This window comes from Ranitomeya imitator, chromosome 10 (assembly GCF_032444005.1).
Source record: "Ranitomeya imitator isolate aRanImi1 chromosome 10, aRanImi1.pri, whole genome shotgun sequence".
Taxonomy (NCBI): domain Eukaryota; kingdom Metazoa; phylum Chordata; class Amphibia; order Anura; family Dendrobatidae; genus Ranitomeya; species Ranitomeya imitator.
The window spans coordinates 6,538,821-6,565,495 of NC_091291.1; the positions used below are offsets into that span (position 1 = coordinate 6,538,821).

General features: G+C 51.5%; 2 protein-coding genes across 3 annotated transcripts in view; one reads left to right on the forward strand and one right to left on the reverse strand.

Moving 5' to 3' along the window:
• The window catches only part of CAPZB (capping actin protein of muscle Z-line subunit beta), a 32,218-nt gene extending 30,208 nt beyond the window's left edge, over positions 1-2,010 (reverse strand). For both annotated transcript variants that reach the window (XM_069741886.1, XM_069741885.1), the window contains exon 1: positions 1,872-2,010. In XM_069741886.1, coding sequence (XP_069597987.1) covers positions 1,872-1,874 — 3 coding nt within the window. In that variant the 5' untranslated portion in view covers positions 1,875-2,010. The remainder of the gene's footprint in view (positions 1-1,871) is intronic.
• Positions 2,011-15,114: 13,104 nt separating this feature from the next.
• The window catches only part of MICOS10 (mitochondrial contact site and cristae organizing system subunit 10), a 28,711-nt gene continuing 17,150 nt past the window's right edge, over positions 15,115-26,675 (forward strand). Inside the window, exon 1 of the mRNA XM_069742096.1 lies at positions 15,115-15,263. Coding sequence (XP_069598197.1) covers positions 15,200-15,263 — 64 coding nt within the window. The 5' untranslated portion in view covers positions 15,115-15,199. The remainder of the gene's footprint in view (positions 15,264-26,675) is intronic.

The window sequence follows — 26,675 nt, forward strand, 5'->3', positions numbered from 1 at the left end:
TACAGGGTGTTATACAGGGGGGATCTCTATATAGGACAGGCCGGAGTACAGGGTGTTATAGTGGGGGATCTCTATATAGGACAGGCCGGAGTACAGGGTGTTATACTGGGGGAGTCTCCATGTAGGACAGGCCGGAGTACAGGGTGTTATACAGGGGGGGATCTCTATATAGGACAGGCCGGAGTACAGGGTGTTATACAGGGGGATCTCTATGTAGGACAGGCCGGAGTACAGGGTGTTATACAGGGGGGGATCTCTATATAGGACAGGCCGGAGTACAGGGTGTTATACAGGGGGGATCTCTATGTAGGACAGGCCGGAGTACAGGGTGTTATACAGGGGGATCTCTATATAGGACAGGCCGGAGTACAGGGTGTTATACAGGGGGGATCTCGATACAGGACAGGCCGGAGTACAGGGTGTTATACAGGGGGATCTCTATGTAGGACAGGCCGGAGTACAGGGTGTTATACAGGGGGATCTCTATATAGGACAGACCGGAGTACAGGGTGTTATACAGGGGGGATCTCTATATAGGACAGGCCGGAGTACAGGGTGTTATACAGAGGGGGGGGGGTCTCTATATAGGACAGGCCGCAGTACAGGGTGTTATACAGGGGGATCTCTATATAGGACAGGCCGGAGTACAGGGTGTTATACAGGGGGATCTCTATATAGGACAGGCCGGAGTACAGGGTGTTATACAGGGGGGATCTCTATATAGGACAGGCCGGAGTACAGGGTGTTATACTGGGGGATCTCTATATAGGACAGGCCGGAGTACAGGGTGTTATACTGGGGGAGTCTCCATGTAGGACAGGCCGGAGTACAGGGTGTTATACAGGGGGGGATCTCTATATAGGACAGGCCGGAGTACAGGGTGTTATACAGGGGGATCTCTATGTAGGACAGGCCGGAGTACAGGGTGTTATACAGGGGGGGATCTCTATATAGGACAGGCCGGAGTACAGGGTGTTATACAGGGGGGATCTCTATGTAGGACAGGCCGGAGTACAGGGTGTTATACAGGGGGATCTCTATATAGGACAGGCCGGAGTACAGGGTGTTATACAGGGGGGATCTCGATACAGGACAGGCCGGAGTACAGGGTGTTATACAGGGGGATCTCTATGTAGGACAGGACGGAGTACAGGGTGTTATACAGGGGGGGATCTCTATATATAGGACAGGCCGGAGTACAGGGTGTTATACAGGGGGATCTCTATATAGGACAGGCCGGAGTACAGGGTGTTATACAGGGGGATCTCTATATAGGACAGGCCGGAGTACAGGGTGTTATACAGGGGGATCTCTATATAGGACAGGCCGGAGTACAGGGTGTTATACAGGGGGGATCTCTATATAGGACAGGCCGGAGTACAGGGTGTTATACAGAGGGGGGGGATCTCTATATAGGACAGGCCGGAGTACAGGGTGTTATACAGGGGGGGGGGTCTCTATATAGGACAGGCCGGAGTACAGGGTGTTATACTGGGGGAGTCTCCATGTAGGACAGGCCGGAGTACAGGGTGTTATACAGGGGGATCTCTATATAGGACAGGCCGGAGTACAGGGTGTTATACAGGGGGGATCTCTATATAGGACAGGCCGGAGTACAGGGTGTTATACAGGGGGGATCTCGATACAGGACAGGCCGGAGTACAGGGTGTTATACTGGGGGAGTCTCCATGTAGGACAGGGCGTTATACAGAGGTGTAACCCGGAGGCCCCAGGGCCTATACAGCTCCAGTCTCCCCGTGTCGTCATGGTGCCCGCAGAGTGACGCCACAGGCGCATTGTGACAGGTCCCGACTACCACCCGCGGGCGTCACCCCCACCCGCCACCCACTGGGGGCGTCTCCTGCCGTTACCATGGCTGCGGTGGGTGAGGCCGGGCTCTTCGGTACTGTGTCGGTTCGGTATCGCTGCACCGTAGGCCCGGCGGCGCCTCCACTTCCTCAGGACCTAGGAGTGAACATCCGGGTCAGCAGCAACCGAGCTCCGGACACGCCTACTGCCAATACCCTTCAGCCAATGAGAACCTCTCCTCCCAGCAATCACCAAGTATGGAGAGCGTGACGTCACTGACAGTGAGGCGGAGCCTGTGGCTTAGCGGGAGGGGGGGGGGCAAGATGTTTTAATGATAATAAGGGAGGAGGAGCCTGGGAGGAGAAATGAAGAAAGATAATAATCACCATAACAACGGAATGATAATCTCTATAGTAAGTAATAATCACCATAGCAACGTTATGATAATCTCATGTAAAGCGCTCCCTCATGTAATGCGTCCCCTCATGTAAAGCGCTCTCTCATGTAATGAGTCCCCTCATGTAAAGCGCTCCCTCGTGTAATGAGTCCCCTCATGTAAAGCGCTCCCTCGTGTAATGAGTCCCCTCATGTAAAGCGCTCCCTCGTGTAATGCGTCCCCTCATGTAAAGCGCTCCCTCGTGTAATGAGTCCCCTCAGGTAAAGCGCTCCCTCGTGTAATGAGTCCCCTCATGTAAAGCGCTCCCTCATGTAATGAGTCCCCTCATGTAAAGCGCTCCCTCATGTAATGCGTCCCCTCATGTAAAGCACTCCCTCGTGTAATGAGTCCCCTCATGTAAAGCGCTCCCTCATGTCATGAGTCCCCTCATGTAAAGCGCTCCCTCATGTAATGCGTCCCCTCATGTAAAGCGCTCCCTCATGTAATGAGTCCCCTCATGTAAAGCGCTCCCTCGTGTAATGAGTCCCCTCATGTAAAGCGCTCCCTCGTGTAATGAGTCCCCTCATGTAAAGCGCTCCCTCGTGTAATGAGTCCCCTCATGTAAAGCGCTCCCTCATGTAATGAGTCCCCTCATGTAAAGCGCTCCCTCGTGTAATGAGTCCCCTCATGTAAAGCGCTCCCTCATGTAATGAGTCCCCTCATGTAAAGCGCTCCCTCGTGTAATGTGTCCCCTCATGTAAAGTGCTCCCTCATGTAATGAGTCCCCTCATGTAAAGCTCTCCCTCATGTAATGTGTCCCCTCAGGTAAAGCGCTCCCTCGTGTAATGAGTCCCCTCATGTAAAGCGCTCCCTCGTGTAATGAGTCCCCTCATGTAAAGCGCTCCCTCGTGTAATGTGTCCCCTCATGTAAAGTGCTCCCTCATGTAATGAGTCCCCTCATGTAAAGCTCTCCCTCATGTAATGTGTCCCCTCAGGTAAAGCGCTCCCTCGTGTAATGAGTCCCCTCATGTAAAGCGCTCCCTCATGTAATGTGTCCCCTCATGTAAAGCGCTCCCTCGTGTAATGAGTCCCCTCATGTAAAGCGCTCCCTCTTGTAATGAGTCCCCTCATGTAAAGCGCTCCCTCATGTAATGAGTCCCCTCATGTAAAGCGCTCCCTCGTGTAATGCGTCCCCTCATGTAAAGCGCTCCCTCGTGTAATGAGTCCCCTCATGTAAAGCGCTCCCTCGTGTAATGTGTCCCCTCATGTAAAGCGCTCCCTCGTGTAATGAGTCCCCTCATGTAAAGCGCTCTCTCATGTAATGAGTCCCCTCATGTAAAGCGCTCTCTCATGTAATGAGTCCCCTCATGTAAAGCGCTCCCTCATGTAATGAGTCCCCTCATGTAAAGCGCTCCCTCGTGTAATGAGTCCCCTCATGTAAAGCGCTCCCTCGTGTAACGAGTCCCCTCATGTAAAGCGCTCTCTCATGTAATGAGTCCCCTCATGTAAAGCGCTCCCTCATGTAATGAGTCCCCTCATGTAAAGCGCTCCCTCGTGTAATGAGTCCCCTCATGTAAAGCGCTCCCTCGTGTAACGAGTCCCCTCATGTAAAGCGCTCCCTCGTGTAATGTGTCCCCTCATGTAAAGCGCTCCCTCGTGTAATGAGTCCCCTCATGTAAAGCGCTCCCTCATGTAATGAGTCCCCTCATGTAAAGCGCTCCCTCATGTAATGAGTCCCCTCATGTAAAGCACTCCCTCATGTAATGAGTCCCCTCATGTAAAGCGCTCTCTCATGTAATAAGTCCCCTCATGTAAAGCGCTCCCTCATGTAAAGCACTCCCTCATGTAATGAGTCCCCTCATGTAAAGCGCTCTCTCATGTAATGAGTCCCCTCATGTAAAGCGCTCCCTCAGGTAATGAGTCCCCTCATGTAAAGCGCTCCCTCGTGTAATGCGTCCCCTCATGTAAAGCGCTCCCTCGTGTAATGCGTCCCCTCATGTAAAGCGCTCCCTCATGTAATGAGTCCCCTCATGTAAAGCACTCCCTCATGTAATGAGTCCCCTCATGTAAAGCGCTCCCTCATGTAATGAGTCCCCTCATGTAAAGCGCTCTCTCGTGTAATGTGTCCCCTCATGTAAAGCGCTCCCTCATGTAATGAGTCCCCTCATGTAAAGCGTTCCCTCGTGTAATGTGTCCCCTCATGTAAAGCGCTCCCTCATGTAATGAGTCCCCTCATGTAAAGCACTCCCTCATGTAATGAGTCCCCTCATGTAAAGCGCTCCCTCATGTAATGAGTCCCCTCATGTAAAGCACTCCCTCATGTAATGAGTCCCCTCATGTAAAGCGCTCCCTCATGTAATGAGTCCCCTCATGTAAAGCACTCCCTCATGTAAAGCGCTCCCTCATGTAAAGCTCTCCCTCATGTAATGAGTCCCCTCATGTAAAGCACTCCCCCGTGTAATGAGTCCCCTCATGTAAAGCGCTCTCTCATGTAATGCGTCCCCTCATGTAAAGCGCTCCCTCATGTAAAGCGCTCCCTCATGTAAAGGGCTCCCTCGTGTAATGAGTCCCCTCATGTAAAGCGCTCCCTCGTGTAATGAGTCCCCTCATGTAAAGCTCTCCCTCATGTAATGAGTCCCCTTATGTAAAGCACTCCCTCATGTAATGAGTCCCCTCATGTAAAGCTCTCCCTCATGTAATGAGTCCCCTCATGTAAAGCGCTCCCTCGTGTAATGTGTCCCCTCATGTAAAGCGCTCCCCCGTGTAATGAGTCCCCTCATGTAAAGCGCTCCCTCATGTAATGAGTCCCCTCATGTAAAGCGCTCTCTCATGTAATGAGTCCCCTCATGTAAAGCGCTCCCTCGTGTAATGTGTCCCCTCATGTAAAGCGCTCCCTCGTGTAATGAGTCCCCTCATGTAAAGCGCTCCCTCATGTAATGAGTCCCCTCATGTAAAGCGCTCCCTCATGTAATGAGTCCCCTTATGTAAAGCGCTCCCTCATGTAATGAGTCCCCTTATGTAAAGCGCTCCCTCATGTAATGTGTCCCCTCATGTAAAGCGCTCCCTCATGTAATGAGTCCCCTCATGTAAAGCGCTCCCTCATGTAATGAGTCCCCTCATGTAAAGCGCTCCCTCGTGTAATGAGTCCCCTCATGTAAAGCGCTCTCTCATGTAATGAGTCCCCTTATGTAAAGCGCTCCCTCATGTAATGAGTCCCCTCATGTAAAGCGCTCCCTCATGTAATGAGTCCCCTTATGTAAAGCGCTCCCTCATGTAATGAGTCCCCTCATGTAAAGCGCTCTCTCATGTAATGAGTCCCCTCATGTAAAGCACTCCCTCGTGTAATGAGTCCCCTCATGTAAAGCGCTCCCTCGTGTAATGAGTCCCCTCATGTAAAGCGCTCCCTCGTGTAATGAGTCCCCTCATGTAAAGCGCTCCCTCGTGTAATGAGTCCCCTCATGTAAAGCGCTCCCTCGTGTAATGAGTCCCCTCATGTAAAGTGCTCCCATATGTAATGAGTCCCCTCATGTAAAGCACTCCCCCGTGTAATGAGTCCCCTCAGGTAAAGCGCTCCCTCATGTAAAGCGCTCCCTCATGTAACGAGTCCCCTCATGTAAAGCACTCCCCCGTGTAATGAGTCCCCTCAGGTAAAGCGCTCCCTCGTGTAATGCGTCCCCTCATGTAAAGCGCTCCCTCATGTAACGAGTCCCCTCATGTAAAGCGCTCCCTCGTGTAATGAGTCCCCTCAGGTAAAGCGCTCTCTCATGTAATGAGTCCCCTCATGTAAAGCGCTCCCTCGTGTAATGAGTCCCCTCATGTAAAGCGCTCTCTAATGTAATGAGTCCCCTCAGGTAAAGTGCTCCCATATGTAATGAGGCCCCTCATGTAAAGCGCTCCCTCGTGTAATGAGTCCCCTCATGTAAAGCGCTCCCTCATGTAACGAGTCCCCTCAGGTAAAGCGCTCCCATATGTAATGAGTCCCTCATGTAAAGCGCTCCCTCATGTAATGAGTCCCTCATGTAAAGCGCTCCCTCGTGTAATGAGTCCCCTCAGGTAAAGCGCTCCCATATGTAATGATTCCCCTCATGTAAAGCGCTCCCTCATGTAATGTGTCCCCTCATGTAAAGTGCTCCCATATGTAATGAGTCCCCTCATGTAAAGCACTCCCCCGTGTAATGAGTCCCCTCAGGTAAAGCGCTCCCTCATGTAATGAGTCCCCTCATGTAAAGCGCTCCCTCGTGTAATGAGTCCCCTCATGTAAAGTGCTCCCATATCTAATGAGTCCCCTCATGTAAAGCGCTCCCTCTTGTAATGAGTCCCCTCATGTAAAGCGCTCCCTCATGTAATGTGTCCCCTCATGTAAAGTGCTCCCATATGTAATGAGTCCCCTCATGTAAAGCGCTCCCTCGTGTAATGAGTCCCCTCATGTAAAGCGCTCCCTCGTGTATTGAGTCCCCTCAGGTAAAGCTCTCCCTCGTGTAATGAGTCCCCTCATGTAAAGCGCTCCCTCGTGTAATGTGTCCCCTCAGGTAAAGCGCTCCCTTGTGTAATGAGTCCCCTCATGTAAAGCGCTCTCTCGTGTAATGAGTCCCCTCAGGTAAAGCGCTCCCCCATGTAATGAGTCCCCTCAGGTAAAGCGCTCCCTCGTGTAATGAGTCCCCTCATGTAAAGCGCTCCCCGTGTAATGAGTCCCCTCAGGTAAAGCGCTCCCTCATGTAATGAGTCCCCTCAGGTAAAGCGCTCCCTCATGTAATGAGTCCCCTCAGGTAAAGCGCTCCCTCGTGTAATGAGTCCCCTCAGGTAAAGCGCTCCCCCGTGTAATGAGTCCCCTCAGGTAAAGCGCTCCCCCGTGTAATGAGTCCCCTCTGGTAAAGCGCTCCCTCGTGTAATGAGTCCCCTCAGGTAAAGCGCTCCCTCGTGTAATGAGTCCCCTCAGGTAAAGCGCTCCCTTGTGTAATGAGTCCCCTCAGGTAAAGCGCTCCCTCGTGTAATGAGTCCCCTCATGTAAAGCGCTCCCTCGTGTAATGAGTCCCCTCATGTAAAGCGCTCCATCATGTAATGAGTCCCCTCATGTAAAGCGCTCCCTCATGTAATGAGTCCCCTCATGTAAAGCGCTCCCTCGTGTAATGAGTCCCCTCATGTAAAGCGCTCCATCATGTAATGAGTCCCCTCATGTAAAGCGCTCCCTCATGTAATGAGTCCCCTCATGTAAAGCGCTCCCTCATGTAATGAGTCCCCTCATGTAAAGCGCTCTCTCATGTAATGCGTCCCCTCATGTAAAGCGCTCCCTCATGTAATGAGTCCCCTCATGTAAAGCGCTCCCTCATGTAATGCGTCCCCTCATGTAAAGCGCTCCCTCATGTAATGAGTCCCCTCATGTAAAGCGCTCTCTTATGTAATGCGTCCCCTCATGTAAAGCGCTCCCTCGTGTAATGAGTCCCCTCATGTAAAGCGCTCTCTCATGTAATGCGTCCCCTCATGTAAAGCGCTCCCTCATGTAATGCGTCCCCTCATGTAAAGCGCTCCCTCGTGTAATGAGTCCCCTCATGTAAAGCGCTCCCTCATGTAATGCGTCCCCTCATGTAAAGCGCTCCCTCATGTAATGAGTCCCCTCATGTAAAGCGCTCTCTCATGTAATGCGTCCCCTCATGTAAAGCGCTCCCTCATGTAATGCGCTCCCTCATGTAATGAGTCCCCTGATGTAAAGCGCTCCCTCATGTAATGCGTCCCCTTATGTAAAGCGCTCCCTCATGTAATGAGTCCCCTCATGTAAAGCGCTCTCTCATGTAATGCGTCCCCTCATGTAAAGCGCTCCCTCATGTAAAGCGCTCCCTCATGTAATGAGTCCCCTGATGTAAAGCGCTCCCTCATGTAATGCGTCCCCTCATGTAAAGCGCTCCCTCATGTAATGAGTCCCCTCATGTAAAGCGCTCCCTCATGTAATGCGTCCCCTCATGTAAAGAGCTCTCTCATGTAATGAGTCCCCTCAGGTAAAGCGCTCCCTCATGTAATGAGTCCCCTCATGTAAAGCGCTCCCTCATGTAATGAGTCCCCTCATGTAAAGCGCTCCCTCATGAAATGCGTCCCCTCATGTAAAGCGCTCCCTTATGTAATGAGTCCCCTCATGTAAAGCGCTCCCTCATGTAATGCGTCCCCTCATGTAAAGCGCTCCCTCATGTAATGAGTCCCCTCATGTAAAGCGCTCTCTCATGTAATGCGTCCCCTCATGTAAAGCGCTCCCTCATGTAAAGCGCTCCCTCATGTAAAGCGCTCTCTCATGTAAAGCGCTCCCTCATGTAATGCGTCCCCTCATGTAAAGCGCTTCCTCATGTAATGTGTCCCCTCATGTAAAGCTCTCCCTCATGTAATGCGTCCCCTCTTGTAAAGCGCTCCCTCATGTAATGAGTCCCCTCATGTAAAGCGCTCTCTCATGTAATGCGTCCCCTCATGTAAAGCGCTCCCTCATGTAATGAGTCCCCTCATGTAAAGCGCTCCCTCATGTAATGAGTCCCCTCATGTAAAGCGCTCCCTCATGTAATGCGTCCCCTCATGTAAAGCGCTCCCTCATGTAATTAGTCCCCTCATGTAAAGCGCTCTCTCATGTAATGCGTCCCCTCATGTAAAGCGCTCCCTCATGTAATGAGTCCCCTCATGTAAAGCGCTCCCTCATGTAATGCGTCCCCTCATGTAAAGCGCTCCCTCATGTAATGAGTCCCCTCATGTAAAGCGCTCTCTCATGTAATGCGTCCCCTCATGTAAAGCGCTCCCTCATGTAAAGCGCTCCCTCATGTAAAGCGCTCCCTCTTGTAATGAGTCCCCTGATGTAAAGCGCTCCCTCATGTAATGCGTCCCCTCATGTAAAGCGCTCCCTCATGTAATGAGTCCCCTTATGTAAAGCGCTCTCTCATGTAATGCGTCCCCTCATGTAAAGCGCTCCCTCATGTAAAGCGCTCCCTCATGTAATGAGTCCCCTGATGTAAAGCGCTCCCTCATGTAATGCGTCCCCTCATGTAAAGCGCTCTCTCATGTAATGAGTCCCCTCATGTAAAGCGCTCCCTCATGTAATGAGTCCCCTCATGTAAAGCGCTCCCTCATGTAATGAGTCCCCTCATGTAAAGCGCTCCCTCATGTAATGCGTCCCCTCATGTAAAGCGCTCCCTCATGTAATGAGTCCCCTCATGTAATGAGTCCCCTCATGTAAAGCGCTCTCTGATGTAATGAGTCCCCTCATGTAAAGCGCTCCCTCATGTAATGAGTCCCCTCATGTAAAGCGCTCCCTCATGTAATGAGTCCCCTCATGTAAAGCGCTCCCTCATGTAATGCGTCCCCTCATGTAAAGCGCTCCCTCATGTAATGAGTCCCCTCATGTAAAGCGCTCCCTCATGTAATGAGTCCCCTCATGTAAAGCGCTCCCTCATGTAATGCGTCCCCTCATGTAAAGCGCTCCCTCATGTAATGAGTCCCCTCATGTAAATCGCTCCCTCATGCAATGAGTCCCCTCATGTAAAGCGCTCTCTCATGTAATGAGTCCCCTCATGTAATGAGTCCCCTCATGTAAATCGCTCCCTCATGTAATGAGTCCCCTCATGTAAAGCGCTCTCTCATGTAATGAGTCCCCTCATGTAAAGCGCTCCCTCGTGTAATGAGTCCCCTCATGTAAAGCGCTCTCTCATGTAATGAGTCCCCTCATGTAAAGCGCTCCCTCATGTAATGCGTCCCCTCATGTAAAGCGCTCCCTCATGTAATGAGTCCCCTCATGTAAAGCGCTCCCTCATGTAATGAGTCCCCTCATGTAAAGCGCTCCCTCATGTAATGAGTCCCCTCATGTAAAGCGCTCCCTCATGTAATGAGTCCCCTCAGGTAAAGCGCTCACTCATGTAATGAGTCCCCTCATGTAAAGCGCTCCCTCAGTTAATGAGTCCCCTCATGTAAAGCGCTCCCTCAGGTAATGAGTCCCCTCATGTAAAGCGCTCCCTCATGTAATGAGTCCCCTCATGTAAATCGCTCCATCATGTAATGAGTCCCCTCATGTAAAGCGCTCCCTCGTGTAATGTGTCCCCTCATGTAAAGCACTCCCTCATGTAATGAGTCCCCTCATGTAAATCGCTCCATCATGTAATGAGTCCCCTCATGTAAAGCGCTCCCCTGTGTAATGAGTCCCCTCATGTAAAGCGCTCCCTCGTGTAATGTGTCCCCTCATGTAAAGCGCTCCCTCGTGTAATGTGTCCCCTCATGTAAAGCACTCCCTCATGTAATGAGTCCCCTCATGTAAATCGCTCCATCATGTAATGAGTCCCCTCATGTAAAGCGCTCCCCCGTGTAATGAGTCCCCTCATGTAAAGCGCTCCCTCGTGTAATGTGTCCCCTCATGTAAAGCGCTCCCTCGTGTAATGAGTCCCCTCATGTAAAGCTCTCCCTCGTGTAATGAGTCCCCTCATGTAAATCGCTCCATCATGTAATGAGTCCCCTCATGTAAAGCGCTCCCTCGTGTAATGAGTCCCCTCATGTAAAGCGCTCCCTCGTGTAATGAGTCCCCTCATGTAAAGCGCTCCCTCGTGTAATGAGTCCCCTCATGTAAAGCGCTCCCTCGTGTAATGAGTCCCCTCATGTAAAGCGCTCCCTCGTGTAATGAGTCCCCTCATGTAAAGCGCTCCCTCGTGTAATGAGTCCCCTCATGTAAAGCGCTCTCTCGTGTAATGAGTCCCCTCATGTAAAGCGCTCTCTCGTGTAATGAGTCCCCTCATGTAAAGCGCTCTCTCGTGTAATGAGTCCCCTCATGTAAAGCGCTCTCTCGTGTAATGAGTCCCCTCATGTAAAGCGCTCTCTCGTGTAATGAGTCCCCTCATGGAAAGCGCTCCCTCGTGTAATGAGTCCCCTCATGTAAAGCGCTCCCTCGTGTAATGTGTCCCCTCAGGTAAAGCGCTCCCTCGTGTAATGTGTCCCCTCATGTAAAGCGCTCCCTCGTGTAATGAGTCCCCTCATGTAAAGCGCTCCCTCGTGTAATGTGTCCCCTCATGTAAAGCGCTCCCTCGTGTAATGTGTCCCCTCATGTAAAGCGCTCCCTCGTGTAATGTGTCCCCTCATGTAAAGCGCTCCCTCGTGTAATGTGTCCCCTCATGTAAAGCGCTCCCTCGTGTAATGTGTCCCCTCATGTAAAGCGCTCCCTCGTGTAATGTGTCCCCTCATGTAAAGCGCTCCCTCGTGTAATGTGTCCCCTCATGTAAAGCGCTCCCTCGTGTAATGTGTCCCCTCATGTAAAGCGCTCCCTCGTGTAATGTGTCCCCTCATGTAAAGCGCTCCCTCGTGTAATGAGTCCCCTCATGTAAAGCGCTCCCTCGTGTAATGTGTCCCCTCATGTAAAGCGCTCCCTCGTGTAATGTGTCCCCTCATGTAAAGCGCTCCCTCGTGTAATGTGTCCCCTCATGTAAAGCGCTCCCTCGTGTAATGTGTCCCCTCATGTAAAGGGCTCCCTCGTGTAATGAGTCCCCTCATGTAAAGCGCTCCCTCGTGTAATGTGTCCCCTCATGTAAAGCGCTCCCTCGTGTAATGAGTCCCCTCATGTAAAGCGCTCCCTCGTGTAATGTGTCCCCTTATGTAAAGCGCTCCCTCGTGTAATGTGTCCCCTCATGTAAAGCGCTCCCTCGTGTAATGTGTCCCCTCATGTAAAGCGCTCCCTCGTGTAATGTGTCCCCTCATGTAAAGCGCTCCCTCGTGTAATGTGTCCCCTCATGTAAAGCGCTCCCTCGTGTAATGTGTCCCCTCATGTAAAGCGCTCCCTCGTGTAATGTGTCCCCTCATGTAAAGCGCTCCCTCGTGTAATGTGTCCCCTCATGTAAAGCGCTCCCTCGTGTAATGTGTCCCCTCATGTAAAGGGCTCCCTCGTGTAATGAGTCCCCTCATGTAAAGCGCTCCCTCGTGTAATGTGTCCCCTCATGTAAAGCGCTCCCTCGTGTAATGTGTCCCCTCATGTAAAGCGCTCCCTCGTGTAATGTGTCCCCTCATGTAAAGCGCTCCCTCGTGTAATGTGTCCCCTCATGTAAAGCGCTCCCTCGTGTAATGTGTCCCCTCATGTAAAGCGCTCCCTCGTGTAATGTGTCCCCTCATGTAAAGCGCTCCCTCGTGTAATGAGTCCCCTCATGTAAAGCGCTCCCTCGTGTAATGTGTCCCCTCATGTAAAGCGCTCCCTCGTGTAATGTGTCCCCTCATGTAAAGCGCTCCCTCGTGTAATGTGTCCCCTCATGTAAAGCGCTCCCTCGTGTAATGTGTCCCCTCATGTAAAGCGCTCCCTCGTGTAATGTGTCCCCTCATGTAAAGGGCTCCCTCGTGTAATGAGTCCCCTCATGTAAAGCGCTCCCTCGTGTAATGTGTCCCCTCATGTAAAGCGCTCCCTCGTGTAATGAGTCCCCTCATGTAAAGCGCTCTCTCGTGTAATGTGTCCCCTCATGTAAAGCGCTCCCTCGTGTAATGTGTCCCCTCATGTAAAGCGCTCCCTCGTGTAATGTGTCCCCTCATGTAAAGCGCTCCCTCGTGTAATGTGTCCCCTCATGTAAAGCGCTCCCTCGTGTAATGTGTCCCCTCATGTAAAGCGCTCCCTCGTGTAATGTGTCCCCTCATGTAAAGCGCTCCCTCGTGTAATGTGTCCCCTCATGTAAAGCGCTCCCTCGTGTAATGTGTCCCCTCATGTAAAGCGCTCCCTCGTGTAATGTGTCCCCTCATGTAAAGGGCTCCCTCGTGTAATGAGTCCCCTCATGTAAAGCGCTCCCTCGTGTAATGTGTCCCCTCATGTAAAGCGCTCCCTCGTGTAATGTGTCCCCTCATGTAAAGCGCTCCCTCGTGTAATGAGTCCCCTCATGTAAAGCGCTCCCTCGTGTAATGTGTCCCCTCATGTAAAGCGCTCCCTCGTGTAATGAGTCCCCTCATGTAAAGCGCTCTCTCGTGTAATGTGTCCCCTCATGTAAAGCGCTCCCTCGTGTAATGTGTCCCCTCATGTAAAGCGCTCCCTCGTGTAATGTGTCCCCTCATGTAAAGCGCTCCCTCGTGTAATGTGTCCCCTCATGTAAAGCGCTCCCTCGTGTAATGTGTCCCCTCATGTAAAGCGCTCCCTCGTGTAATGTGTCCCCTCATGTAAAGCGCTCCCTCGTGTAATGTGTCCCCTCATGTAAAGCGCTCCCTCGTGTAATGTGTCCCCTCATGTAAAGCGCTCCCTCGTGTAATGTGTCCCCTCATGTAAAGGGCTCCCTCGTGTAATGAGTCCCCTCATGTAAAGCGCTCCCTCGTGTAATGCGTCCCCTCATGTAAAGCGCTCCCTCGTGTAATGCGTCCCCTCATGTAAAGCGCTCCCTCGTGTAATGCGTCCCCTCATGTAAAGCGCTCCCTCGTGTAATGTGTCCCCTCATGTAAAGCGCTCCCTCGTGTAATGAGTCCCCTCATGTAAAGGGCTCCCTCGTGTAATGAGTCCCCTCATGTAAAGCGCTCCCTCGTGTAATGAGTCCCCTCATGTAAAGCGCTCCCTCGTGTAATGTGTCCCCTCATGTAAAGCGCTCCCTCGTGTAATGAGTCCCCTCATGTAAAGCGCTCTCTCGTGTAATGTGTCCCCTCATGTAAAGCGCTCCCTCGTGTAATGTGTCCCCTCATGTAAAGCGCTCCCTCGTGTAATGTGTCCCCTCATGTAAAGCGCTCCCTCGTGTAATGTGTCCCCTCATGTAAAGCGCTCCCTCGTGTAATGTGTCCCCTCATGTAAAGCGCTCCCTCGTGTAATGTGTCCCCTCATGTAAAGCGCTCCCTCGTGTAATGTGTCCCCTCATGTAAAGCGCTCCCTCGTGTAATGTGTCCCCTCATGTAAAGCGCTCCCTCGTGTAATGTGTCCCCTCATGTAAAGGGCTCCCTCGTGTAATGAGTCCCCTCATGTAAAGCGCTCCCTCGTGTAATGCGTCCCCTCATGTAAAGCGCTCCCTCGTGTAATGCGTCCCCTCATGTAAAGCGCTCCCTCGTGTAATGCGTCCCCTCATGTAAAGCGCTCCCTCGTGTAATGTGTCCCCTCATGTAAAGCGCTCCCTCGTGTAATGAGTCCCCTCATGTAAAGGGCTCCCTCGTGTAATGAGTCCCCTCATGTAAAGCGCTCCCTCGTGTAATGTGTCCCCTCATGTAAAGCGCTCCCCGTGTAATGTGTCCCCTCATGTAAAGCGCTCTCTCGTGTAATGTGTCCCCTCATGTAAAGCGCTCTCTCGTGTAATGTGTCCCCTCATGTAAAGCGCTCTCTCGTGTAATGTGTCCCCTCATGTAAAGCGCTCCCTCGTGTAATGTGTCCCCTCATGTAAAGCGCTCCCTCGTGTAATGAGTCCCCTCATGTAAAGCGCTCCCTCATGTAATGAGTCCCCTCATGTAAAGCGCTCCCTCGTGTAATGTGTCCCCTCATGTAAAGCGCTCTCTCGTGTAATGTGTCCCCTCATGTAAAGCGCTCTCTCGTGTAATGTGTCCCCTCATGTAAAGTGCTCCCTTGTGTAATGTGTCCCCTCATGTAAAGCGCTCCCTCAGGTCATGACCCCGCACATCACGAGACCCCGTAGGTCATGACCCCCACACGTCACACGCTCCTGCAGGTCACTTCCTTATTTTCAACATTTTACCCCGGTTTGATTTTCCTCCCTTTTTTAAACACTTTGTGTGGGAGAATGACTGATGTTCTAAAATACAACTCGTCCAGCAAAAAACAAGGAAGCGCCCGGGAGCAGGAAAATACCGGGAAAACGGCCGTGCCCCGTCCCACACCGCCAAGAGCAGCACGTGACCACAGACCCCAGTGTCACACAGAGAGACTAGCAATAAAGTTATTCATTTCAACGTTCAAGGTCAGGAGCACGTGGTATCTCTGACACTGGGTAACCCTGACTACGGGAAGAAGCGACCGGCCGAGGTCTTATCTCGCGATATCCCCCGTCTTTCACTAGGGCGCCACACGTGAGTTCTCGCGAGACTTGTTGCCTTCCTGCTGTCTGCCCTGTACGCTAGGTCACGATGTCGGAGTCAGAGCTCGGGAGGAAGTGGGACCGGTGTCTGGCGGACGCGGCTGTCAAATTCGGTAACGTACAGCTTGGAGGAGGGCGGACATGGCGGCCAGAGGCCCACACCGACTGTGACCTGTGTGCGAGCACTGCCCGGCCTGTCATGTCTGCTCCGGTATATACACTACACAGGGCGGTGTGTACACAGTGACTGCACCAGCAGAATAGTGAGTGCAGCTCTGGAGTATAATACAGGATGTAACTCAGGATCAGTAATGTAATGTATGTACACAGTGACTGCACCAGCAGAATAGTGAGTGCAGCTCTGGAGTATAATACAGGATGTAACTCAGGATCAGTAATGTAATGTATGTACACAGTGACTGCACCAGCAGAATAGTGAGTGCAGCTCTGGAGTATAATACAGGAGGTAACTCAGGATCAGTAATGTAATGTATGTACACAGTGACTGCACCAGCAGAATAGTGAGTGCAGCTCTGGGGTATAATACAGGAGGTAACTCAGGATCAGTAATGTAATGTATGTGCACAGTGACTGCACCAGCAGAATAGTGAGTGCAGCTCTGGGGTATAATACAGAATGTAACTCAGCATAAGTAATGTATGTACACAGTGACTGCACCAGCAGAATAGTGAGTGCAGCTCTGGAGTACAATACAGGATGTAACTCCGGATCAGTAATGTATGTACACAGTGACTGCACCAGCAGAATAGTGAGTGCAGCTCTGGAGTATAATACAGGATGTAACTCAGGATCAGTAATGTAATGTATGTACACAGTGACTGCACCAGCAGAATAGTGAGTGCAGCTCTGGAGTATAATACAGGATGTAACTCAGGATCAGTAATGTATGTACACAGTGACTGCACCAGCAGAATAGTGAGTGCAGCTCTGGAGTATAATACAGGATGTAACTCAGGATCAGTAATGTAATGTATGTACACAGTGACTGCACCAGCAGAATAGTGAGTGCAGCTCTGTGGTATAATACAGGAGGTAACTCAGGATCAGTAATGTAATGTATGTACACAGCGACTGCACCAGCAGAATAGTGAGTGCAGCTCTGGAGTATAATACAGGATATAACTCAGGATCAGTAATGTAATGTATGTACACAGTGACTGCACCAGCAGAATAGTGAGTGCAGCTCTGGAGTATAATACAGGATGTAACTCAGGATCAGTAATGTAATGTATGTACACAGTGACTGCACCAGCAGAATAGTGAGTGCAGCTCTGGAGTATAATACAGGATGTAACTCAGGATCAGTAATGTAATGTATGTACACAGTGACTGCACCAGCAGAATAGTGAGTGCAGCTCTGGAGTATAATACAGGATGTAACTCAGGATCAGTAATGTAATGTATGTACACAGTGACTGCACCAGCAGAATAGTGAGTGCACCTCTGGAGTATAATACAGGATGTAACTCAGGATCAGTAATGTAATGTATGTACACAGTGACTGCACCAGCAGAATAGTGAGTGCAGCTCTGGAGTATAATACAGGATATAACTCAGGATCAGTAATGTAATGTATGTACACAGTGACTGCACCAGCAGAATAGTGAGTGCAGCTCTGGGGTATAATACAGGATGTAACTCAGGATCAGTAATGTAATGTATGTACACAGTGACTGCACCAGCAGAATAGTGAGTGCAGCTCTGGAGTATAATACAGGATATAACTCAGGATCAGTAATGTAATGTATGTACACAGCGACTGCACCAGCAGAATAGTGAGTGCAGCTCTGGGGTATAATACAGGATATAACTCAGGATCAGTAATGTAATGTATGTACACAGTGACTGCACCAGCAGAATAATGAGTGCAGCTCTGGGGTATAATACAGGATATAACTCAGGATCAGTAATGTAATGTATGTACACAGTGACTGCACCAGCAGAATAGTGAGTGCAGCTCTGGGGTATAATACAGGATGTAACTCAGGATCAGTAATGTAATGTATGTACATAGTGACTGCACCAGCAGAATAGTGAGTGCAGCTCTGGAGTATAATACAGGACGTAACTCAGGATCAGTAATGTAATGTATGTACACAGTGACTGCTCCAGCACAATAATGAGTGCAGCTCTGGGGTATAATACAGGATGTAACTCAGGATCAGTAATGTATGTACACAGTGACTGCACCAGCAGAATAGTGAGTGCAGCTCTGGAGTATAATACAGGATGTAACTCAGGATCAGTAATGTAATGTATGTACACAGTGACTGCACCAGCAGAATAGTGAGTGCAGCTCTGGGGTATAATACAGGAGGTAACTCAGGATCAGTAATGTATGTACACAGTGACCGCACCAGCAGAATAGTGAGTGCAGCTCTGGAGTATAATACAGGATGTAACTCAGGATCAGTAATGTAATGTATGTACACAGTGACTGCACCAGCAGAATAGTGAGTGCAGCTCTGGGGTATAATACAGGATGTAACTCAGGATCAGTAATGTAATGTTTGTACACAGTGACTGCAGCAGCAGAATAGCGAGTGCAGCTCTGGGTTATAATACAGGATGTAACTCAGGATCAGTAATGTAATGTATGTACACAGTGACTGCACCAGCAGAATAGTGAGTGCAGCTCTGGAGTATAATACAGGAGGTAACTCAGGATCAGTAATGTAATGTATGTACACAGTGACTGCACCAGCAGAATAGTGAGTGCAGCTCTGGGGTATAATACAGGAGGTAACTCAGGATCGGTAATGTAATGTATGTACACAGTGACTGCACCAGCAGAATAGTGAGTGCAGCTCTGGAGTATAATACAGGAGGTAACTCAGGATCAGTAATGTAATGTATGTACACAGTGACTGCACCAGCAGAATAGTGAGTGCAGCTCTGGGGTATAATACAGGATGTAACTCGGGATCAGTAGTGTAATGTATGTACACAGTGACTGCACCAGCAGAATAGTGAGCGCAGCTCTGGGGGTAACTCATGATCAGTAGTGTAATACTAAAGGTGGTCCCCCCATTTTTCTTGTCATCCTTAAATCTATTTGTTGATCCGCTTAATATAAAACTAATGCATCTCTTATTAGCTGATCAGGTCTTATAATAATGCTCTTTCCCTTTAAGGCTAAGTTCACATTAGCGTTGCGCCGCTGTTGCGTCGGCGACGCAGCGGCGACGCGCCTCTATGTTTAACATAGGGGACGCGTGCGTCTTTTTGTTTGCGTTTTTCGCCGTGTGCGTCGTTTCCGACGCTGGCGTCGGACGCACGAAAACGCTACAAGTTGCATTTTCTGTGCGTCCGATTTTGGTCAAAAACGACGCACGCGTCGCAAAACGCGCGCGTTTTTGCGCGCGTTTGCGCGCGTTTTTCGATGCGTCGCGTCGCCGACGCAGGGCGGCGCAACGCTAGTGTGAACGTACCCTTAGTACTACATCCTTGTATGGGAAGCATCGGGCGTGGATGATGTAGGTGAGGGAACAGAAGTTGTGAAACCCCCGGACTGTAAACCCTGTAGGTGATTGCGTGCCGGCTGTAATTGCTGGAGCACATTGCTCTGCACTGATGTCTCCTGATCCCGTCACATTCTTACTGATAGACGTCGTCAGCTTTTCCATACGTCCAATTTCCTGGCCTCCAATGTACGTGACTGGAGGGGATCTGCACAGGATTCTGACTAGTGAGAGCTAACCAGAGAGGGCGGCTGACCTGTATACAGGAGCGCAGTACAAGCCTTGTTTTCAGGGCACATTTCAGAGATACCTATTTCTGCCGTCAGTTTTGCACAATGCGAGTTTTGTTGCAGATTTCTGATTGTTAGAAAGTTTTAGTCCCATGTTCTTAATAGAGTGGAGCAGAGGACACCATTCCTGGGGGGAGATCCCAAGAAAACTTTGCCGGGTGCTTGCGGGCTGCTGGGTGCTTGCTGACTGCTGGGCGCTGCGGACTTCTGAGTGCTTGCGGACTGCCGGATGCCTCAGACTGCCGAGTGCTTGCGGACTGCGGGGTGCTTGCGGACTGCGGGGTGCTTGCGGACTGCCGAGTGCATGCGGGCTGCCTGGTGCGTGCGGGCTGCCTGGTGCGTGCGGGCTGCCTGGTGCGTGCGGGCTGCCGGGCGCTTGCTGACTGCCGGGCTCTGCGGGCTGCCGGGTGCGTGCGGGCTGCCGGGTGCGTGCGGGCTGCCGGGTGCGTGCGGGCTGCCTGGTGCGTGCGGGCTGCCGGGCGCTTGCTGACTGCCGGGCTCTGCGGGCTGCCGGGTGCGTGCGGGCTGCCGGGTGCGTGCGGGCTGCCTGGTGCGTGCGGGCTGCCTGGTGCGTGCGGGCTGCCGGGTGCGTGCGGGCTGCCTGGTGCGTGCGGGCTGCCTGGTGCGTGCGGGCTGCCTGGTGCGTGCGGGCTGCCGGGTGCGTGCGGGCTGCCGGGTGCATGCGGGCTGCCGGGTGCGTGCGGGCTGCCTGGTGCGTGCGGGCTGCCTGGTGCGTGCGGGCTGCCTGGTGCGTGCGGGCTGCCGGGTGCGTGCGGGCTGCCGGGTGCGTGCGGGCTGCCGGGTGCGTGCGGGCTGCCTGGTGCGTGCGGGCTGCCTGGTGCGTGCGGGCTGCCTGGTGCGTGCGGGCTGCCTGGTGCGTGCGGGCTGCCGGGTGCGTGCGGGCTGCCTGGTGCGTGCGGGCTGCCTGGTGCGTGCGGGCTGCCTGGTGCGTGCGGGCTGCCTGGTGCGTGCGGCCTGCCTGGTGCGTGCGGGCTGCCGGGTGCGTGCGGGCTGCCGGGCGCTTGCTGACTGCCGGGCTCTGCGGGCTGCCGGGTGCGTGCGGGCTGCCGGGTGCGTGCGGGCTGCCGGGTGCGTGCGGGCTGCCTGGTGCGTGCGGGCTGCCGGGTGCGTGCGGGCTGCCTGGTGCGTGCGGGCTGCCTGGTGCGTGCGGCCTGCCTGGTGCGTGCGGGCTGCCGGGTGCGTGCGGGCTGCCGGGCTCTGCGGGCTGCCGGGTGCGTGCGTGCGGGCTGCCGGGTGCGTGCGTGCGGGCTGCCGGGTGCGTGCGTGCGGGCTGCCGGGTGCGTGCGGGCTGCCGGGTGCGTGCGGGCTGCCGGGCGCTTGCTGAGTGCTTGCGGGCTGCCGGGCGCTTGCTGAGTGCTTGCGGGCTGCCGGGCGCTTGCTGAGTGCTTACGGGCTGCCGGGCGCTTGCTGACTGCCGGGCGCTTGCTGACTGGTGCGTGCGGGCTGCCTGGTGCGTGCGGGCTGCCTGGTGCGTGCGGGCTGCCTGGTGCGTGCGGGCTGCCTGGTGCGTGCGGGCTGTCTGATGCGTGCGGGCTGCCTGGTGCGTGCGGGCTGCCGGGTGCGTGCGGGCTGCCGGGCTCTGCGGGCTGCCGGGTGCGTGCGTGCGGGCTGCCGGGTGCGTGCGTGCGGGCTGCCGGGTGCGTGCGTGCGGGCTGCCGGGTGCGTGCGGGCTGCCGGGCGCTTGCTGACTGCCGGGCTCTGCGGGCTGCCGGGTGCATGCGTGCGGGCTGCCGGGTGCGTGCGTGCGGGCTGCCGGGTGCGTGCGTGCGGGCTGCCGGGTGCGTGCGGGCTGCCGGGTGCGTGCGGGCTGCCGGGCGCTTGCTGAGTGCTTGCGGGCTGCCGGGCGCTTGCTGAGTGCTTACGGGCTGCCGGGCGCTTGCTGACTGCCGGGCGCTTGCTGACTGCCGGGCTCTGCGGGCTGCCGGGTGCGTGCGGGCTGCCGGGCGCTTCCTGAGTGCTTGCGGGCTGCCGGGCGCTTGCTGAGTGCTTGCGGGCTGCCGGGCGCTTGCGGGCTGCCGGGCGCTTGCTGACTGCCGGGCGCTTGCTGACTGCCGGGCGCTTGCTGACTGCCGGGCTCTGCGGGCTGCCGGGTGCGTGCGGGCTGCCGGGCGCTTCCTGAGTGCTTGCGGGCTGCCGGGCGCTTGCTGACTGCCGGGTGCTTGCTGAGCGCTTGCGGGCTGCCGGGTGCTGCGGATGTCAGTCCTCCGTGAGCACAAATCTGTCCTGTGCGGACGTGACACAATGGTAGCAAACACTCAGCTGTGATAAGTATTCGGTCTCTACATTAGTTTCTCACAGTGACAGAAACGTGTCACAATCCTCATCTCCACCTGGAGGAAGCAGGGATGCAACGTTATCTGACTTACTCAGATTTTTCCAATTTTATAAAAAGAAGCGCAGAGGACGGTCACCGTGCGCTCCCAACTACTGTCCTGACCGGTCAGCGGCCTCTTTCTCCGCAGGGGACTCATTTCTCTTGTTGCCCCTCTATGGGCAGCCATACTTCTTGCGCCTCCACTTGTTTGTGCTTCTCCAGATGTTTTTGCTTTTTTTTTCCTCCACAGCTTTGTGTTTCTTAACCCTTTCGACCTGGTCTGCGCTGTGCAGCTGGTTTACCGGTAAATGGTTTTCTCCATCCAGGTCATGAAGGGGTAAATGAGCACTCTCATTCCTCAGCTATTTTTGTGTAGAATAATCCAAATATAACTGCTCCTCTGTGCACTGCCAAACAGCTGCACCTCGCTGACAAGTGAATAACAATTACTGCTTCATTATAACCCTGATTACTGCAGAGACCAAGAACAGCGGATCCTGCGTGATTGTACCGACCGTCGCCGGGGTGTCCGCTGTCCTCATCCTAACGAGAGGCGACATCCTGGCCAATGACTTCAAGGTCAAAGCTAAGGAGGCAGTATTATAGCAGTTATATTCCTGTACATAGGGGGCAGTATTATAGCAGTTATATTCCTGTACATAGGGGGCAGTATTATAGCAGTTATATTCCTGTACATAGGGGGCAGTATTATAGTAGTTATATACTTGTACATAGGGGCAGTATTATAGTAGTTATATTCTTGCACATAGGAGCAGTATTATAGTAGTTATATACTTGTACATAGGAGCAGTATTATAGTAGTTATATTCTTGCACATAGGAGCAGTATTATAGTAGTTATATTCTTGTACATAGGAGCAGTATTATAGTAGTTATATACTTGTACATAGGAGCAGTATTATAGTAGTTATATTCTTGCACATAGGAGCAGTATTATAGTAGTTATATTCTTGTACATAGGAGCAGTATTATAGTAGTTATATACTTGTACATAGGGGCAGTATTATAGTAGTTATATTCTTGTACATAGGGGCAGTATTATAGTAGTTATATTCTTGTACATAGGGGCAGTATTATAGTAGTTATATTCTTGTACATAGGGGCAGTATTATAGTAGTTATATTCTTGTACATAGGAGCAGTATTATAGTAGTTATATTCTTGTACATAGGAGCAGTATTATAGTAGTTATATACTTGTACATAGGGGCAGTATTATAGTAGTTATATTCTTGTACATAGGGGCAGTATTATAGTAGTTATATTCTTGTACATAGGGGCAGTATTATAGTAGTTATATTCTTGTACATAGGGGCAGTATTATAGTAGTTATATTCTTGTACATAGGGGCAGTATTATAGTAGTTATATTCTTGTACATAGGAGCAGTATTATAGTAGTTATATACTTGTACATAGGAGCAGTATTATAGTAGTTATATTCTTGCACATAGGAGCAGTATTATAGTAGTTATATTCTTGTACATAGGAGCAGTATTATAGTAGTTATATTCTTGTACATAGGAGCAGTATTATAGTAGTTATATACTTGTACATAGGGACAGTATTATAGTAGTTATATTCTTCTACATAGGGGCAGTATTATAGTAGTTATATTCTTGTACATAGGGACAGTATTATAGTAGTTATATTCTTGTACATAGGGGCAGTATTATAGTAGTTATATTCTTCTACATAGGAGCAGTATTATAGTAGTTATATTCTTGTACATAGGAGCGGTATTATAGTAGTTATATTCTTGTACATAGGGGCGGTATTATAGTAGTTATATTCTTGTACATAGGGGCGGTATTATAGTAGTTATATTCTTGTACATAGGGGCAGTATTATAGTAGTTATATTCTTGTACATAGGGACAGTATTATAGTAGTTATATTCTTGTACATAGGGGCAGTATTATAGTAGTTATATTCTTGTACATAGGAGCAGTATTATAGTAGTTATATTCTTGTACATAGGGGCAGTATTATAGTAGTTATATTCTTCTACATAGGGGCAGTATTATAGTAGTTATATTCTTGTACATAGGGACAGTATTATAGTAGTTATATTCTTGTACATAGGGGCAGTATTATAGTAGTTATATTCTTGTACATAGGAGCAGTATTATAGTAGTTATATTCTTGTACATAGGGGCAGTATTATAGTAGTTATATTCTTCTACATAGGGGCAGTATTATAGTAGTTATATTCTTGTACATAGGGGCAGTATTATAGTAGTTATATTCTTGTATATAGGGGCGGTATTATAGTAGTTATATTCTTGTACATAGGGGCGGTATTATAGTAGTTATATTCTTGTACATAGGAGCAGTATTATAGTAGTTATATTCTTGTACATAGGAGCAGTATTATAGTAGTTATATTCTTGTACATAGGGGCGGTATTATAGTAGTTATATTCTTAGAATATATTTTCAGCATTTTCCCAGCCACGTTCTGTGTTTTCTGTCGCGGAGGTCCTGGATTTCGGCTTTCTTCCTCCTCGGACTGATGTGGATTATACAAGATTTTTGATATTTTTTGCATTTGTTTGGATGAATCACTGAGGGAAACTAGAAAAGTTTGGTTTTAATCTAACCCTCCGCCTCTCGTCCTTGCTTTGTTCTCGCTGAGGAGTATCTGCTGCAGAAAGAACATTTACCATGTGAGGGCAAATTGAATTAATGTTGGAGAAGTGGCCAAGCCGTCCCCTTCCTCGCTGATTGCAGAGAGATCTGAGCCTTTTCTGTGGGATGAGTCACTGCAGGGTTATTAGTGATCAAGGTTTTCTGTGAACACAGGATGGGAAGCGATTCTAGGTTGCGCTTGGTCGCGGGCCGACCCCCTACTCTGTATAAAGCCCCTTCCCCGTGGACATTAGATATTTAGGTGGTTGGTAAATGTGATTATGGCGGCCAACCAAGGTACGATCCCAGACATTCTGGTTGGTAAGGGGAGTGATTGTTAGCGGCAGCCAGCAGAATTGTGAATGCAGCTCTGGATACTATTGGAGTGAATGACAGCTCTGCAGGTGAATTCAGCATTTTATGTGAAGGCGATCTGTTTTTTTATTGGAGCCAGGCTTTAAAATAAATGTCAGCGGGGTTGGTGGATGTCCGCAGGTACTGGACGGAGTACAAAGTCGCGTTCTGGAGCCGGCCCTGTAATAAATGGAGTGACTCACGTCCGGATGATTTGGGCATATACCTAAAATGTTCACCGCCCCTGTAAATGCAGAGGAGGGAGTGAGGTCACCCGACTGTCCACTCACTGCTGCTAGTAGAGGCCATAGCGAGCGCCGGCCTCACGATCTCCATATGGATTAATGGCTGCGTCTAATACACAGCGGCCCGATGACAACGGATTGTGGTGCGTCCGGATTGGGGTCACCGCTTGTTGGAGCAAGCCCCCACTGGAGCCATTTACACAAGGCGCAGTCTTGGCTTTGTAGAATTATATTCCAGAGCTGCATTCACAATTCTCCTTGGTTTATTCGTTCTTCTTTCCCAGTTTATCCCAGATTCCTCAGCATCCGTCCATTCCATGCTTCCACTGTGGTGTGTCTTAGAGATCCTTTCTAGGGCAAAAGCAGCACTGTGAGTGCAGCTCTGGAAGTGACTGGAGCACTAGATGAGGCACAACCTGCTCTGTGTACACAGCATTGAGTTGTCCTTAAACATGTGACGTCCAGTACGGTGTGGTGACCTCATACATGTGGGGTCCGGTACGGTGTGGTGCCCTCATACATGTGGCGTCCGGTACGGTGTGGTGACCTCATACATGTGGGGTCCGGTACGGTGTGGTGCCCTCATACATGTGGCGTCCGGTACGGTGTGGTGACCTCATACATGTGGCGTCCGGTACGGTGTGGTGACCTCATACATGTGGCATCCGGTACGGTGTGGTGACCTCATACATGTGGTGTCCGGTACGGTGTGGTGCCCTCATACATGTGGTGTCCGGTACGGTGTGGTGTCCTCATACATGTGGCGTCCGGTACGGTGTGGTGACCTCATACATGTGGCGTCCGGTACGGTGTGGTGCCCTCATACATGTGGCGTCCGGTACGGTGTGGTGCCCTCATACATGTGGCGTCCGGTACGGTGTGGTGACCTCATACATGTGGCGTCCGGTACGGTGTGGTGACCTCATACATGTGGCGTCCGGTACGGTGTGGTGACCTCATACATGTGGCGTCCGGTACGGTGTGGTGACCTCATACATGTGGCGTCCGGTACGGTGTGGTGTCCTCATACATGTGGCGTCCGGTACGGTGTGGTGACCTCATACATGTGGCGTCCGGTACGGTGTGGTGACCTCATACATGTGGCGTCCGGTACGGTGTGGTGACCTCATACATGTGGCGTCCGGTACGGTGTGGTGACCTCATACATGTGGCGTCCGGTACGGTGTGGTGACCTCATACATGTGGCGTCCGGTACGGTGTGGTGACCTCATACATGTGGTGTCCGGTACGTTGTGGTGACCTCATACATGTGGTGTCCGGTACGGTGTGGTGACCTCATACATGTGGTGTCCGGTACGGTGTGGTGACCTCATACATGTGGTGTCCGGTACGGTGTGGTGACCTCATACATGTGGTGTCCGGTACGGTGTGGTGACCTCATACATGTGGTGTCCGGTACGGTGTGGTGACCTCATACATGTGGTGTCCGGTACGGTGTGGTGCCCTCATACATGTGGCGTCCGGTACGGTGTGGTGACCTCATACATGTGGCGTCCGGTGTGGTGTGGTGTCCTCATACATGTGGCGTCCGGTACGGTGTGGTGCCCTCATACATGTGGCGTCCGGTACGGTGTGGTGACCTCATACATGTGGCGTCCGGTACGGTGTGGTGACCTCATACATGTGGTGTCCGGTACGGTGTGGTGACCTCATACATGTGGTGTCCGGTACGGTGTGGTGACCTCATACATGTGGTGTCCGGTACGGTGTGGTGACCTCATACATGTGGTGTCCGGTACGGTGTGGTGCCCTCATACATGTGGTGTCCGGTACGGTGTGGTGTCCTCATACATGTGGTGTCCGGTACGGTGTGGTGACCTCATACATGTGGTGTCCTCATACATGTGACAAAACACAAGACGGATAGATCAGATTTTATGTCTTTAATACAAACCCGAGCGCCCAGATCCTCTTATTACCCCAGATGCTCAGGACACATCCTGCTCCATGGGAGGAATCCAGCCGAGCTCCGACCTGTCCTCTTTATTGGTCCGGAAAGAATGAAACACCTTCCATAAGATGATTTAGTTTTGGGAAGGATTGAGGCCACCATGTGCGCCCCTGTCACCTGGCAAAGATGTGAGCAGAGGGCGATAATGGCTCTGTCCATCCTACATGTAGTGTGAAAGTCAGAAATCATGCGGTATTATAGT